Below are 16282 nucleotides of genomic sequence, written 5' to 3' on the forward strand. Positions count from 1 at the left end.
TGTGGCCGCTCAAGGATGCACTTTTCCACGTGCACAATTTGTTTTTTCGTGAGATTTTTCTTCTTTTTGCACTCACTCACTCAGACACACAAAATCACATACACACAGCTATTTGAAAGCCTTTGCCAAATTGATTCGTAATAAATCTCGGGCCGGCTGCTGCACTTTCACATTTCCTTCCACAATAAGATGCGAGAGCACGGGGCTTATGCATTAACTAATTTTCCTTCACACGGCACTCCCTCATGCACACACACGCCCATCAAAAACATTCCAAGGCAGCAGGCAACAAAAAACTAACAACCATTTGAAGACACTTGCATTCGACGTTTACACACGCACACACAGACTGGCTGGATGGAACATGATCACGACTGACGGAGCTGGTCGCCCCGTCTTGCTTTATTCGATATCGAATTTTCACTTTTCACTGGCACACCGAAAACTACACATACACAGCACCTGTCACGAGAGCGATCACGAGCGTCACAGTCGAGCGGAAATCTTCTCCGCTCGATCGACGACGAAGCTTTCGCTCGGGCATACAACCAGCCCAACTTGTGCGGGACGTTGTGTCGAACGATTTTGTGAGCAATATGTTACTGAATGGATGTTTTGTTATTCCTTTTCCATTCAACGCACAAGCGGCTTGGTGGAAAATTTCTCCCGAAGAAAAGACACAATCACTCGTCGCTTGTAAATTGGTAAAGATGCTCGATTTGTTAGCACAACGTGTACTTGTTCCGGAGGAGTAGTATCTTCTTGTAGTGAATGTTTTGCTTTATTGGTGATGCTTATCGTTGCACCGTTGGAGCCTTTGAGTTTGCAGGCAGTGAAGTTGTTCGTGTTTACATGTTACAAGGGAAGAGTCAAGCTTAGCATCCAGTCTTGTCGAAGAAAAGCACCTGAAAAACTAGGAAAGAGAAAGAAGATGAAGCGAAGAAAAGAAAAGAAAGCTTTAGAAACGATATCACTATGTATGAAGATTCACGAGCATCATTCCGGTTATTATTCTATTCCAGTTATCTCAAGGAAATTTCTCTTCATATTATTGGAGGAAGGACGCTAGGCGAATGTTCATCAATGACATTTTTCAACAAATTCACTTCCAAATCACCTAAAACATAATAAATTAAGCTAGTGACAATGTGATAAAGTAAAACACGAAGAAGATCACTAGAACCAGACATTGATATTTACTTTCTTAGACCCTCTACGCCCTCAGAGACACATCCAGCAATATGGAGAACGCCTCGATCGGATCGAAATTGAGCGATTTCTCGCCAATTTTCTGAATTGAATTTTTGGGTGAGGGATGAATGAAACGAGTAGGGATGGGACACAGCAGTAGGGATAGCATGAGTAGGGACAAAGAATGCGCAACCCTAAGATACATTTAATGATATGCAGAACACTCCGATCAGACCAAAACTGAGCGAGTTATTACCGATTTTCCACGGGAATGCTGTAGTTGTTCCGTCATAACTAAACGGAGGAGGGTAGAATCGGGTTGAGATGTTCCACAAAAAGATGCGCGGTCCAAAGACGCATCCAACGGTATGCCAGATGCCAGGATCGGACCAAAACTGAGCGAGTTATCAACGATTTTTCACATAAATGTTTTAGTTTTTCCTCCATAACTGTTAACGGTGAAGGAGTGGAGGGATCGGGTTGGGGTGTTCTACAAAAAGGTGGACGGACTAAAGACGCATCCAAAGGTAGGACATTCATCCCGATCAGTCCAGGAATGGCCGAGTTATCAATGGTTTTCCACGGGAGTACTGGGTTTTTCCTCTATCACTGGGTGAAGGGATAGAGGAATCGGATTGGGGTGTTCTACAAAAAGGTGGACGGCCTCAAGACGCATCCAACGGTAGGTCATTCATCCCGATCAGTCCAGGAATGGCCGAGTTATCAATGGTTTTCCACGGGAATACTGGGTTTTTCCTCCATAACTGGGTGAAGGGATGGAGGAATCGGGTTGGGGTGTACTAAAAAAAGGTGGACGATCTAAAGACGCTTCCAACAGTAAGTCATTCATCCCGATCGGTTCATGAATGGCCGAGTTATCGCCGATTTTCCACGGGAATGCTGCTGGCTGAATTTTCCAGAAGTTGTTGGAAAATCCCCCTTAGTTCCCTTTGATAATCAAACACACGTTGTAGAGGTTGTTTTAAAAGATTTTTAAGTAAAGAAACAAGAATGAGATAAAATAATTTAACATCGGAGAAAAAGTTTAATTTGTGCTGGAAAATATTTGTCTTTTCGGAAAGAAATTATTTTCCAACCCGGTTTTAAAATTTCCATTTGCTACCTCCTCGAAATCATGCTCTCCTGTTACTCTTGGTCGGATTTTGCCGCATCGTAATTGGCCAGATTTCGGCCGAAAATCTGTCAATGGGAGCGATTTGAAGTAACAGGAGAGCATGAATTCGTGGAGGTAGCTCGGGCCGATCGAAAAATCGAATATACAATCTTAAAATCCAAAGTCAATTTTAAAAGTTGGTTTCCAAATTAAAAGTTCCACCGCAACTTTAAAATTTTACTTTGGATTTTAAGATTGGATTTTCGATTTTTCGATCGGCCCGATCGAAAAATAACCGATAACTCGTTCAGTTTTGGTCCGATCCTGGCATCTGGCATACCGTTGAATGCGTCTTTGGGCGCGGTCCATCTTTTTGTGGAACACCCCAACCCGATTCCTCCACCCCTTCACCCAGTTATATAGGAAAAACCCAGAATTCCCATGGAAAACTATTGATTTCTCGGCGATTCATGGACCGATCGGGATGATTGACCTACCGTAGGATGCGTCTTTAGGCTGTCCATCTTTTTGTAGAACACCCCAACCCGATCCCTCCACTCCTTCACCCAGTTATGGAGAAAAAACTAAAACATTTCTGTGAAAAATCGTTGATAACTCGTTCAGTTTTGGTCCGATCCTGGCATCCCGCATACCGTTGGATGCGTCTTTGGACCGCACATCTTTTTGTGGAACAGCCCACCCCGATTGTTCCACCTTAATTTCTCTGCAGTTTTTATCTTGTTTAGATCAATTTTCAACGGTTTTTAAAGAAGCTAGTGTAGGGAAAATAGTTATGAATCTGATTACATGGTTTTACGTGGGTAGCAAAACTCGGAAGCTTACCGAGCTTAAATTCAACGTGATAGAGGGAGAAAATCTCTCAACTTCTACTCCGCTTAGCTATCGATGAACTGGCCATCTTCTAGAGGATTCTATCACCTCGACAGGGAGAGCCAAATAGTTATAATCCGATTGTCTATTAACAGATCGATGAGAGAAACAGTGGGCCTCGCGTCAGGAAATGGCCGAACATCCTTTTCCGAACATTTTGGATATTTACGGCCCCTGTGATCGCTGTAGAGGTTATTCTTAGACATTCAAAATGCAGAAAATGTTCATTTTGCTACCAAAAAACTCAGGAACAATGTCGTAATAATGCAAACACACCACATTCATGTTAATTCATGAGGTGCTTCAGAGCTATAAGAAATTATAGCAGTAGATTGCTCAAAACTCGATTCAAATGAATGTTTTCCGCATTTTTTAGACTACTTCATCAAAACAACTGTACTCGGGATCAACACGAAAAAAATAAGATCATCAAACAGCATTCAAAATGGCACACAGCACATATGATCACTTATCACAAACATGCTGCGCATGGCCTAACTGCCTTCGTGTAACACATCCCCTCGAATCAAATGAGGTTGTGGCACAAAACAAGCTGCCCCAACGTGCTACCAAATGTGCTACCACTGACAAAATGACATTGTTTTTCCTAACGGCACGAATTGCTGCATTGAGGAGGAAAAAAAATTAAACGAGATAAGCTACATCACGATCCCCATCCAGCGTCGGAGCTCAGGTGTTGTAGCATCTTTGTAGACAGGCTCACCGAGCACGGTGATGATGTCAACATTCCCCATCCGATCCGGACTGATCACAGCTCAACCTGTTCTTCTGCGCCTGCGACTCCGAATCGATTTCCTAATCCATCTTCAGTGTTCGTGCCCCGTACCGTGCACGATCGTTTTAGGTTGATGATTACAATTTAAAATTGCCCAGCTTAGCTTCTCAACAACCCAACATTTGTCCCTTTATTGCCTTGCTATTTTTCAAGCAATGAATGATGCAACCAACTCTAATTGCAAGTGACAAACTGTGCATTAAATCAGTACCGAAAGCGATTTCCCCGAGCGTCGTTTCAGAAGAAGAATTACGTGTTACGTTTCTGCTGCTAGGCCCATCAAGCTGAGGGCAAACGGGGCGAACAGCGGCTCGCTAAGCGTTTTAGGATTAATGTACTGTCTGTAACGCGTGATGTGATGTTTGTGCAAACAATTTTGCTCCCTTTATCAGGTGTATTGGTAAGTAGAGTATTCAAACTAGCAAACGATCCTCCCCCAAAAAAAAAAGTTTTTCTCAAGCACCGTTTTTCTCCCTCTCTTATACTTGCTTTTCAGCAAACTTTAGCTGATACTTTGCTGTCCCCTATCGTCAGATGAAACGTGCCCCAGTTTGCTGACAATAATCCACCTCGCCTTGCAGCGCTTCTCCCTCCTTCTTTGCTCCCTTGTAGCAAACAGTGTGTGTTTTTTTTTGCAGCCCCTCTAAAGCTGAGAAGCAAGCATATTGAGGTCAGCTGAGCCGCTCTCGTACTTAGGCTTTTTCTCAACGAACGATCATCTTGGTGTGAGACTTTTTGGTTGGTTGATATTAGAACGTTTTGTGACGAAATTTCTTGGGCGGATGTGGAGGGTTTTCCATTTAAATGCTTCTTGTGTGACATGCAGAATGGTTTAAAATAATTTAAAACAACTGATTTTAGGTCATTACTCTACGAAAAATAAAAATTGATGACAAGGAGGGATGCAAGGAAAACTATTCTCGTTGATCATTGCCTTTCTTAAAATGTTAATGATAATATAAAAATAAATCACCCAATAAGTAATTTAAAAGAACGTTAATTTAAGTTTTTAAAATAATTATAAAATTATTAAATTCACTTTGACAATACGGCGTAGAGCCATCTACTAAAATAAATCAATAAATTTACTTGGCAACAGAATAGTTTTCACTTCATGTTCGCTTTCCCAAAACGAGTGAATGTAACGCTGAAGTGAATAATCTGACTTACTGTCTGTCTGTGGACTGTCTGTAATCTTCTATTCGCACACATGTTGAGAATTAAACTACAAAATAGCATAGCTCGTTTGTTTGATTTATCGCAAAATAAACAAAAAAAAAAAACATGCATTGAAATAAAGGGGTTCCCCGTCTTTACGGCCGCTCAACTCTTTCTCTGTATGCCATTCAATAATGCAAACGTGCATCGTTTGCTGTTGTGATATAATGAAGACGGTACACAATCTACGAGGCCTGCAGTGTTATTAGATAATAGCTTATTAAACGCAGTGCCTATACTTGACGAGCCACAAGCCCCAACACTGCATTTCCTTAAATCAATAGACAAAAAATCACATACAAGCGAAGCATTGCTATTTGATAGACAAACGGGCAAAAAAGGTGAACACGTGAAGAGAAAGAAAAAACTGGCAAGTCGACTGAATTATGCGCGTGTAGTGCGCGTAACCTTTGCTGCGCGGTTCTCTTCTAACCACACGCACCCACGGTGTCGATGATGATGGCGAACGGTCTTAAAACGATTTGCATATTTTCATTCTTCTAGCATTGGTAAACGGACCACAGGCACGTACACGCGAATCACACACAAACGATCCCCAGACACACAAACACAACGAAACACCCAACAGGCTCTGGTTGGAAGGCAAAACCTTTCAGTGTGTTTTGTTGCTTAAGAATCGAACAACACTGGTCTGTGTTCATTGTTTGCGAGAAGCTGCTTTTCAAATCACTACTTCTAAGCTTCTAATAACTAGAGAGAGACACACACACACACACACAGACACACACATACAAGGACACTCATGAAAGAAGAATCTAATAACACATCCTACACACTAGTCACGCTCGTAGGACACAATCAAACATAATCGTGCTGCCCACCACCCCTGTATAATGGGAAATTCCTTTCACAAATTTCACATTCTTCAAATCCAAATCACGGCTCAGACATCAGCAACAAAACAACAACAGACCAACATACACACAAACACACACATACACACACTCTCACCGTATGTTTCGGCTCACCTTCTCGCACCTACACGCACGTTTCTGCCTATGGATCGGGCACAGATTTCGCGACAAACGTTTTTTTGACGTTTCCGCAAGAGAGACACCACCATCGCCAACCCCCGTTGACGTTGATGGAAGGAAGGAATGATCCAGGCTAGAGAGTGGTGGGGGAGGAAACACATTAAAAATCCGCAACACGAAACATTTTCACCTTCATCGACACTACAAATCACAGCCAGACGGTCCCGATCGAGGAAGATCTTTTTTTCTTTTCTTCTATTTCTTCAAACAATAAAGGCACCACATCGTTTTGCGTTTGCTTTCTGTGTGTGAGAGGCGCGCTTTTTGACGAGTTGTTTTTATTTTCGTGGTGTTCTGCTACGCGTACGCGATTTTAGCACCGATCAGCTAAAGCTCACCCGGGTGCACATTACGCGCTGGTGCTATTTTTAAATCGAACGAACTGCATTGCACCATCCAGCTAGATCACCTTTAGCCAGACACACAGTAGTTCGTAGTGTGGAATGTACGGAAAGGGCTATACGCGAACGCGACTCACCGCCAACCAGTTGTCCGGACGCGAGCGAAACACAAACGAAACAAACGAACGATCGCGGCGATCGCGGAGCCCACCACCACGCACCTTCGACGGGATCGTGTATGTGTTTGTGTGCTTTTGGTGTGACTGTAGCAGGGGGTTGAACTTTCTACCCTCTCGCGTACATACACACACAGATGCAGCTTGTTTGGGTGGCAGGGTTCGTATGCAGTGTTGTATCTAAGTTTCCTTTTAAAATTCTTCAAATTCTCATTTAATTTGCTTTTTTTACTGATGAAAGTGCGAAAGGAGCTGTATAAAAAGTCATGCAAGTCTTTAAAAAAATTGTTTCGAAACCCTACTATTTTACATTACTCGTGATGTCGTGAGAAAATCTATGAAAAGTTCAATAAGTCTTTGTACGGTTGTGGGAGATAGGAAAGTTTTAAATTTCTGGGTTTTTATGTGTATACAAGCTCGTCATATCCTGGGAAATTAAGTAAAAATTGAATTCACAATTTAAAGGTCATTTTATGGTTCAAAATCGATTTCAAAAGTTTGAATTGTCCTGTGGCCTGCGACCTAAAGCTGATGCTTTTTTTTTGCAGCTTACCTCGGCATCCTGGTTGTCCCGAGTCCCAGGATCCAACATCTTTATTTTGATCTAATGGAGCACAACACCTCCTTTCAAACCATTTGAACAACCCTGTCCAACTACACAGGTGCATGTGTGGGTGAATTATTATTAACGATTATACCATGTACAATAAGCCCTCGTTCATTCGGGATTCCCATACATGCAGCTTTAATCCACGGATAATCGAGTTTTGTTAAACTTTTAACATTTCTACCCCATTCTAATTGAATAATTGAATTGAGATAAAGTATGATATAAAACAAGCAGAAAATCATTCTACATGGCCTAGATTTTATCACTATGATAACACGAAGAAACGTTCAAGCAAAAGTAGTTTGAAATAGCAATTAAACAAGTTGTGACACTGTTACACGACAGACTTTATTTGGTAATATAATTTAAAAATTTGAATAATGAAACTCGTTAACTTTAACTTCAAATATGTTACACTTAAGATTGAGAAAAACCGATCAGCAGTTGCATCAGATTGTTTTGAACGCAGTTGCATTCTGTTTAAACGCCTTAAATGTAGGCAATCATTTATACACACGTCGAAGAAAGCTAGCGAGGTAGTCAGGGTTGAATTTTAATCAATTTAACTTGCTGAAGTTTTATTTTATTGAATTGTGGAAAAAATCTTAACGCGTGAATGTTCATAAATTAATAAACGAAAAAAACAGTCCTGAAAATTAATATTTTTTGTAGCGCTTCCATCACAAACATCACCACAACCCTTATCCTATTCTCTTCGTTGTCCATTCATCTCCTGTCCACTTTGACAGAAACACAAACAGTTCCTTCATTGCCACCACCATAATTTACTGCCTTCACTTTCATCTCTACGATCGCACACCAATACGATCGTATTGGGGTGTCTTCTTTGTAGTGTAGAGTATCAGAAAGAAACCTCTACAACACCGTCTTCATTTACCAAAAACCATACGCACGAAACACAGTAGAGTGTGCCTCGAGTTGCGTAAAACGCACAGCCAAATCGTCACAATCGTGTCTACACAGAGTGTTTAAATGTCGTGGCATTTACTCGATTCGTGAGGAATACTCGCTCAAAAACAACGAAGGATGGAATCAGTGAGTGAAGCTACTGAAACGACCACGGTTCGTAGTCGGAAGACACAGCAGAAAAAGCAGCAGCAGCAACAGAAACGATCGACATCGATGGAGACGGATGTGAACGAAAGACTTCAACACTCATCAACAAGCGACGAACCCGCAAAGGGTTTGAATGTAACCAAACCCAAAGATAGCAACAATGAACAGAATGTGATTCTTGAGGAAGTGAACGATCGCTTTAGCTTCGCAATTCGTTTGGAGTTCAATGCAGCCACGATGGGTTTGTTTTTGCTCTCGTTCCTGACACGGTTCTATCGGATCACCCATCCGAAGGGTGTTGTGTAAGTGTGCCAATTGTTTCATCGCTCCAATCTTTCTCTAACAAGTCGCTTCACTTTAAAATCCTACAGCTTCGACGAGATTCATTTCGGGAAGTTTGTGTCGCTGTACCTCAAAAATACCTTCTACTTTGATCAACATCCACCACTGGGGAAGCTGCTGATTGCGGGCGCTGCAGGAGCCGTCGGATATAGTGGAAGCTTTGAGTTTCCAAAAATCGGCAGCGAGTATGATGCGGTAAGTCTAAAGAGTAAGCTTGTCGGGTCGTGGTATCCAATTGGGAAATCTTCAAAACCGCATGAGAACCAGTTTTGCGACACCGCAATACACACACATACACAATAGCGACTTTAAATGAGCTGCGGTCGCGGAACGGGTTTACGGGACCAACGAGTAACCTTCGCCGTTGATGAAGATGACAGTTTGGGAGAAGGGAAGGGGGGGGGGGGGAGGCTAATCTTAACACGCATGAAGATGAAAGTGAAGAAGCAGTTCGCGCATTACGCGCCTACTGTTTACTGTGGAGTTTAACGCATCTTGATCACCTTGCCACGATTTGGTACGGTGGAATTGAAGAAGGATCGTTAAAGTTTAGGTTTCCTTTTATATTTGTTCGATTGCTCATAGCAAATGTCAGTGTCAAGCATTGATAGCCTCAGCGTTTCTTTAATGGCAGGAGATTAAAATGTATTTTTTAAATTGTTTCTTTTAGTCCGTCCCTATACTCGCATTGCGCTTTGTTCCGGCCTTATGCGGAAGTTTGCTGGCCCCTGTCGTGTATTCCATCCTGCGACAGGTTAAGCTTGGTCAAGGTGTCAGCATTCTTGGTGGCCTTCTGATTATCCTTGGTAGGTAAATTTTATGTCCATTCCGTGTCCATTCCTTCTTAAATATTCTTCGCCTCTTCCAGATAATGCTCTCTTGACACATTCCCGCTTCATCCTCATGGAATCGGTGCTGTTGTTCTTCGCAGCCCTGGGCATACTGACCGTGCTGAAGTTCCTGCAAGCCAAACCCTTCTCTGTCCGTTGGTTGACGATGGGAACGATTGCATCCGGTTCGCTAACTGCAGCTGTGTGCGTGAAGTTTGTCGGATTCTACAGCTATCTGCTGGCAATGTACATCATCGGACGACACATCTGGATGGAACTGCCCGATCGTCGTAAATCGAACGCTTACATCCTGTTCAAAGTGATCGCTAAAGCTATCCTAATCGTGAGCGTATCGTTAGCGGTATATGTCGGCTGTTTCTATCTCCACTTTGCCACACTGTACAAAGCGGGACCTCATGACAATGTGATGACGAGCGCGTTCCAGGCCTCTCTTGAGGGTGGGCTAGCATCGATCACAAAAGGTCAACCGTTGCGCGTTCAGCATGGTTCGCAAATCACGCTGAAGCATACCCACGGACGTGTCTGTTGGTTGCACTCGCACACACACGTCTACCCAATCAAGTACAAGGATGGACGAGGATCGAGTCATCAACAGCAGGTAACGTGTTACGGATTTAAGGACGTCAACAACTGGTGGATTGTGAAGCGACCCAACAAGGACAGCTTGATGGTTGACGACGAACCGGACTATATAGAGAATGGAGACGTCATTCAGCTTGTGCATGGCGTAACAAGCCGTGCCCTCAACTCACACGATGTGGCCTCACCGATGTCACCACTCTGTCAGGAGGTGTCCTGCTACATCGACTACAACATCTCGATGCCGGCCAACCTGCTGTGGCGCGTGGAGATCCTGAATGGCAAAGAGTCCAAGAATAAGTGGCATGCGATCACGTCCCAAGTTCGTTTGGTGCACGTTAACACGACGGGAGCGCTTAAGTACACCGGAGAACAGCTGCCGGATTGGGGTTTTAATCAGTTTGAAGTGGCGGCTGACCGTCGTCAACAAACCATCGACACTATTTGGAACGTGGAGGAACACCGATACACACAGCACAAGGATAAGAAGGACGTGCTGAACAAGCTGCTCGCGACCGAGATGATACCGACGGAACCTACGAAGTTGTCCTTCTGGAACAAGTTCGCAGAGCTGCAGCTGAAGATGCTACTACACGCGGACAAACTCGAAAGCCACATGTACTCCTCAGAACCGCAAGAGTGGCTTCTGATGGATAAAGGTATCGCTTACTGGATCGATGGTGAATCGAACGCCCAGGTACACCTGCTTGGCAACCTTGTCATCTGGTACTCGGCGACTCTTGCCATTCTGATGTACGTAGGGTTCTTGGTGTTTTACCTCATTCGACGACGCCGAGAGCTGTACGATCTAGAACCAGTCGAGTGGGACCGTTTCCGGTTGGGTGGTGAGATATTCCTTGCTGGATATCTGATCCACTACCTACCTTACTTTTTCGTCGAGCGAACGCTCTTCCTGTACAACTATCTTCCGGCGCTTCTGTTCAAGGTGATGCTCCTCTGTTTTGTGCTGGACCACTGCCAACTAGCCCTGAGAAAGTTCGTCAAACAACCAACGTTCGTGGTGGGCATCTTTCGCGCAATAGTAGTCGCATGGTTTGCCGGCGTGCTCTACTTCTTCCAACGGTACAGCGTGCTTAGCTACGGAACTACAGCTCTGTCCGCTGACGATGTGCTCGAACTGCGTCTTAAGGATACCTGGGATCTGATCGTTCACAAGCCTTAGGCGTACTTAAAAGCACGAATGATGACATTAGTTGTAACATCGCTAGAAAATACTCGATTTTCGTTGAGAAAATACATTGTTACCTTCATCTTTTATAGTTGCGTGTCGTGTGTATAGATCAACAAAATCTCACAATATCCTCCGAGTTATCCGAGCGATTCGAAGTGCTTGAAAACGGGGAAATTGGAATTGTGATTCACGCATCACACTCTCAGCTGCTCAAACAGAAACATAGAATTCGTAGGGAATTAGGGAACACGGGAAAGGCAATCGAGGCAATCTTCAAGGTGAAGTGCGTGAAGCGAACCAAAGAATGCTTGAACGGATACTTGACTTTCCGGTATGTGGTCAATCCGGGGTGGACTGTGACGACTATCGAGCTTCTGCGAAGCAGCCTAAAAGAGAGAAGAAGTAGAAAAAATAGCAAAAAAGTGCCCAAAAGTAGTGCCCTGACTTCAGGTTGCTGGTATGCGAGCGAGAGGGCTTTGTTTGTTGGCGTTTGTCTAGTGGGGTGCCTGCCATTGGATTGGTAAACACTGTAAACACTTACCTCTCGTGGGAGGGGGGGCCCATTTGGACAAGTTGTCGAAGATCAGTTTACCGGCGCGGGAGGTACACTATGTGCTCAAAAAAAGTTTCGTTGGGAAGATAGTTTTGTTTTCGGACGCTTCGGTTTCTAGTGTTCCACATTGTGTGCGTCATGCCAACGGGAGCTCAGCGGCAGTTCACGTGATTGGGTCCATTCATAACAATCCTTCTTCCCGGTTGAGGTAAATCAATAGCACTCAAGAAGAAACATCTTTTTGGTGTGAAGCAGCAAGCTTATCGGCACAAAGTCTAAGGTTTGCCTGAGCAACAACAGGAAGGAAAATGAGGAAGCAGAAAAAGAACCAAACATTTGGCAATCTTAAAGATGGCGCGCAAAAAAAAACAACACCCGAAACAACAATGTACAAACAAACCTCGTTACTTGTGGTGCGGCTGGATGGATGGGGTTTTTTGGAGAAGTTAGCTCAAGAACAATATAAGCACGGATCGCTAACAGAAGAACTTTCATTAGTATTCCAACCGTGTCCGAACGAGGAACTCCAGGAACTTTTCGTCGAAGCTCAGCTCAAGGATATAAATATGGGTGATTTAAGTGTTGTGAACGAACCACCCGGGGCCAATGATGTCAGAGAGTTTTACCAAGATTCTACAATCATGCTAACCGGTGGAACAGGATTCATTGGCAAAGTGTTACTCGAAAAATTGTTGCGATGTTTCGAGGTGAAAACGGTATTTTTGCTGATACGGGAAAGGCGCAACAAGACGGCAGCTGAGCGTCTCGAGGAGGTTTTTGAAGATGTGGTCAGTGTGCGCATAGTTAATTGTGTGACAAGTTGTTAAAGTTTTTAACACGATTTCTATTACTACCGCAATCAGATATTCGACACGATTAAAGCGTCTCCTAATGGAGGAAAGACTCTCCTTGCGAAAGTGGTCCCGATTGAGGTTAATTTTCAGTCGGATGTAGTCATATCACCTGCAGATCACCATCGATTACTTGCGGCACAAGTGGAGGTTAGTGTACGGTGTACAATCCTTGCTCAATAAGTTCTCTCAATATGGACCGTCTCTTGCTTCCAATGTCCAATACCAGATTGTGTTTAACGTGATGGCGTCAGTGAAGTTCAACGAAGACATCGAAACGGCTATCGATACGAACGTACTCTCTTCGCGTAAGCTGTTCCTGCTTGCACAGCAACTTCCGCACATCCGGTCCATCATACATGTTTCGACATTTTACTCCAACTGTCACCGATCACACATCGAAGAACGCATTTACGAGGACTTACCGTTCGGAGGGTTCGAAAACATTCTTGGTCTTTTCCGCCATCTAACGCCAGAAGAGAAGGATCGTTTGAAACCAATCATTCTTGGCCCAATGCCCAACAGCTACACGTTCAGCAAGCGTTGTGCTGAGGTAATGATCCAGCAACAGTTTGGCCAGCTTCCGATCGCCATCTTTAGGCCACCGATAGTAACATCCGCCTACCGGGAGCCAACGCCCGGCTGGGTAAACAACTTCAACGGCCCAGCGGGAATGGTGGTGCCGGTGATACGTGGCCAAATTTACTGGTGCTACGGAATGGCCGATGCCACAGTTCATATGGTTCCGGTAGATTACTGCGTCAATGCACTGCTTGCCGTTGGATGGGATAACAGCCAACGGTGAGTACCTTTCGCGCCGCTTGATCTTGATGAACGAGAACTACTCTTTACTATATATTACTCTTTTGATTGTAGGAAACGGTTAGGTAACCCTATCACTGGAGAGATTGTCCCGGTGTACAACTACGCTTTTCAGGAAAATGTATTCCAAAATCGAGATGTTGGGACACTACTTGCGCTTGGAATCAATTCTACTCTTGGAAGGATATTTGGGTGAGTTGCCGCAACATTCGCTTTTCGTTGTTCGCTTTTCGATCTATTTCCTTGGTACTCTTCCCTTCAAGTCGTTACACCATCCATATCACCTCTTCAACCTTTATGAGGAAACTGTTCATCCATTGGTTGCTGCTACAAGCCTGCGTCGTAGACATCTGCAACAAATTTTTCGGCAAAAAAGCAAAGTAAGACCAAATCAGAATGACACTGATTTTCCGAGGTACTTCAATAATGCGTACAATTCCTGCTCCTATTGTAGAAACTTTGAAACTATTAAACGAGTGGTAGCCCTGGAGGACTCTACTAGTTACTTTCGTTGCCATTCTTGGACAACAGAAAACCGCAATATCCGCACATTGTGGGACCGATTGACGGCAGAAGAGAGACAACTACTACCGTTCGATGTCGAAACGCTTGACTGGAAGGATTATTTCCGGTTTTTCGTAAACGGTGTAGCTGCCGCACTAAACCGACACTCGTTAGCCAGACAACGGATGCAAAAGCATTAAAAAGATAAGCAAACCAATCAGCTTAAGCTCTCCTTTATTGATGTGCTAAGTGCCTCTTAATCTCAGCCATGGTTTATCAGAAGATTCTACGCAAGATTTTGTTACAGTACACACTCGACACTGGACTACAGTTCTTCTATCAGCGGTGTGCGCCGTGGCTGTGGCTCAGGGAATAAGGTCCGCTCTTCTATGGGGCGATCGGTCATCTTTTCAGCTTGTCGGCGTATTAAACTGGCGGTATCCTTGCTCAATTGTGAGATGACTTCCGGTACCTTGTCTTTGACTATTTTCTTGGGACGTACCAAGTCACGGAAGTCGATTTCCGCTTCGGCATTGCTTACCTCCTCGATGGCCATTCGGAAGGCATTCGGTGGTGGAAGATCCGGTAGCTGACGTCGCAAGTATTCCATGTAGCTCAAGGCGATATTATTTGTCGGTTCCAGCAGAAGAATGTTACAGTATACATGATAGGCCTATAGAAATCCAGGGCACAAATATTAACGATATGAATGATAACATTAGGGCAAAAAAGATCCACCCGTACCTCTCGTATACTGTCGTTTGATGTTAAAGCTTGCGCTTTTCTCATTAATGCCTTCAGGTTGGTCGGTTCCAGCGCCAAACATTGGTCACAATCAGCTATTGCCTCGCTGTAGCGTTTTAGTTTTAGATCTACATAAAAAAAATCCAAACAAGCGTTACTTTTACCAAGTGCAGTACAAACTAACCCTACTTTTTTAGGTTACATTTCCTACGGGATACCTCAGCGGTGTACTAATTGAGGTTAGGATTAAGAAAGTGTTTACCGAATGCAAAAGAAATAAAGAATCCAACCACTTACATGCCAAGGCTCGATTATTGTAGCAAGCCGCCGTAGGATACAGATCCAAACTCTTGTTGTACTCTTCCACTGCCTCCGTGTACTCCTTGGCGCGGAAACTATCGTTACCTTTTTCACGTAGCTTTCCCGCAATGACTTGCTTCTCCTGCTGCGACAGCTTCACTTGCGGTGGAAGTTCGACAATTTTGGGATTCTCGCTGTTCTTCTTGTTGTTTATCCGCACCATCTCCCGGTGCCGTTCCTCGTCCAGGTCCATCTTGAGCATCTCCGTATCAGCATCAAACTTGTCCCATTTTTTATAATCACAGTATCTGATGCATTTCGTTTCTGGCGGCACCACTGTTGATGCTGCCGTCTCTTCCACGGGCTTAAAGGCGGGAATGCATCGGATGCGTGGTACTGTCGGATCATCCGTTTCGTCCTGCATCGAGCGTAAGCTCTCCTCGACTGCTTTCATCGTACTCTGCCATTCGTTGAGCCGTGTGGAAATAGTTTGCCATTGCTCTTCGGGCATTGTGTGTTGCGTCGCTAATGGTTGTTCCTTTCGCAGTAGCTTACTCTCGGGACGTAGTGACTTCAGTCGCTCCTCTGCAAATGCCGTCAACTGGGGAAAGTGTCCTTCTTCACCGGAACGTAAAACTTTCAAGATGTTTTCTACCTCACGTGCGTTGTTACTTTGTCGCAAGTATTCGAAATCTAAATGATCCAATAACAGATCATACTTTTCCAACAGCCGCTTGGGTTTATTCGCCATTTTTTCTCCACTGTTAACGTGTTCAACTGCAGCTGAGAACGTTGACTGGTAGGGTGTAATCGAACAAAGCAAGCGAAATATCGTTCGTTGCTATGGCGATTGACTGAGTGTTTGGAACGAACGAATGGCAACTGCGATGAAGTTTTGTCGATAGCAAGGTCAAAGGGACTAATTTTGAAGTGCAATAATTGTCAGTGGTCCCATCCCGATACCTCCACCCCCTACCCAGTTTTTTTATTCATAAAGGACGGCCAGGTCCTATTGCTTCCTCCCACCCAGTTATTGCGGAAAATCCCTTTTTTGTCCAATTATTTTTTCGTGCCA

General features: G+C 44.1%; 4 protein-coding genes across 4 annotated transcripts in view; 3 read left to right on the forward strand and 1 right to left on the reverse strand.

Annotated features, from left to right (window-relative positions):
* The window catches only part of LOC126568338 (protein draper), a 305035-nt gene that overhangs the window by 256858 nt on the left and 31895 nt on the right, over positions 1 to 16282 (forward strand). The gene's annotated exons all lie outside the window — the stretch shown is intronic.
* LOC126567912 (protein O-mannosyltransferase 1) lies at positions 8440 to 11440 on the forward strand. The gene is made up of 4 exons (XM_050224274.1): positions 8440 to 8771; positions 8841 to 9006; positions 9482 to 9617; positions 9680 to 11440. The coding sequence occupies exons 1-4, from the start codon at positions 8440 to 8442 to the stop codon at positions 11422 to 11424; spliced, it is 2379 nt and encodes a 792-aa protein (XP_050080231.1). The 3' UTR covers positions 11425 to 11440.
* LOC126567669 (fatty acyl-CoA reductase wat-like) lies at positions 12553 to 14363 on the forward strand. Its single transcript, XM_050223886.1, has 6 exons — positions 12553 to 12774; positions 12850 to 12987; positions 13067 to 13638; positions 13714 to 13851; positions 13923 to 14039; positions 14114 to 14363. Exons 1-6 carry the CDS (start codon positions 12553 to 12555, stop codon positions 14361 to 14363), a joined length of 1437 nt encoding a protein of 478 aa, XP_050079843.1.
* Positions 14489 to 15958, reverse strand: LOC126568263 (sperm-associated antigen 1). The gene is made up of 3 exons (XM_050224710.1): positions 15205 to 15958; positions 14908 to 15035; positions 14489 to 14836 (listed from the first exon to the last, which is right to left on the reverse strand). Exons 1-3 carry the CDS (start codon positions 15956 to 15958, stop codon positions 14489 to 14491), a joined length of 1230 nt encoding a protein of 409 aa, XP_050080667.1.

Source organism: Anopheles maculipalpis, chromosome 2RL (genome assembly GCF_943734695.1).
Source record: "Anopheles maculipalpis chromosome 2RL, idAnoMacuDA_375_x, whole genome shotgun sequence".
Taxonomy (NCBI): domain Eukaryota; kingdom Metazoa; phylum Arthropoda; class Insecta; order Diptera; family Culicidae; genus Anopheles; species Anopheles maculipalpis.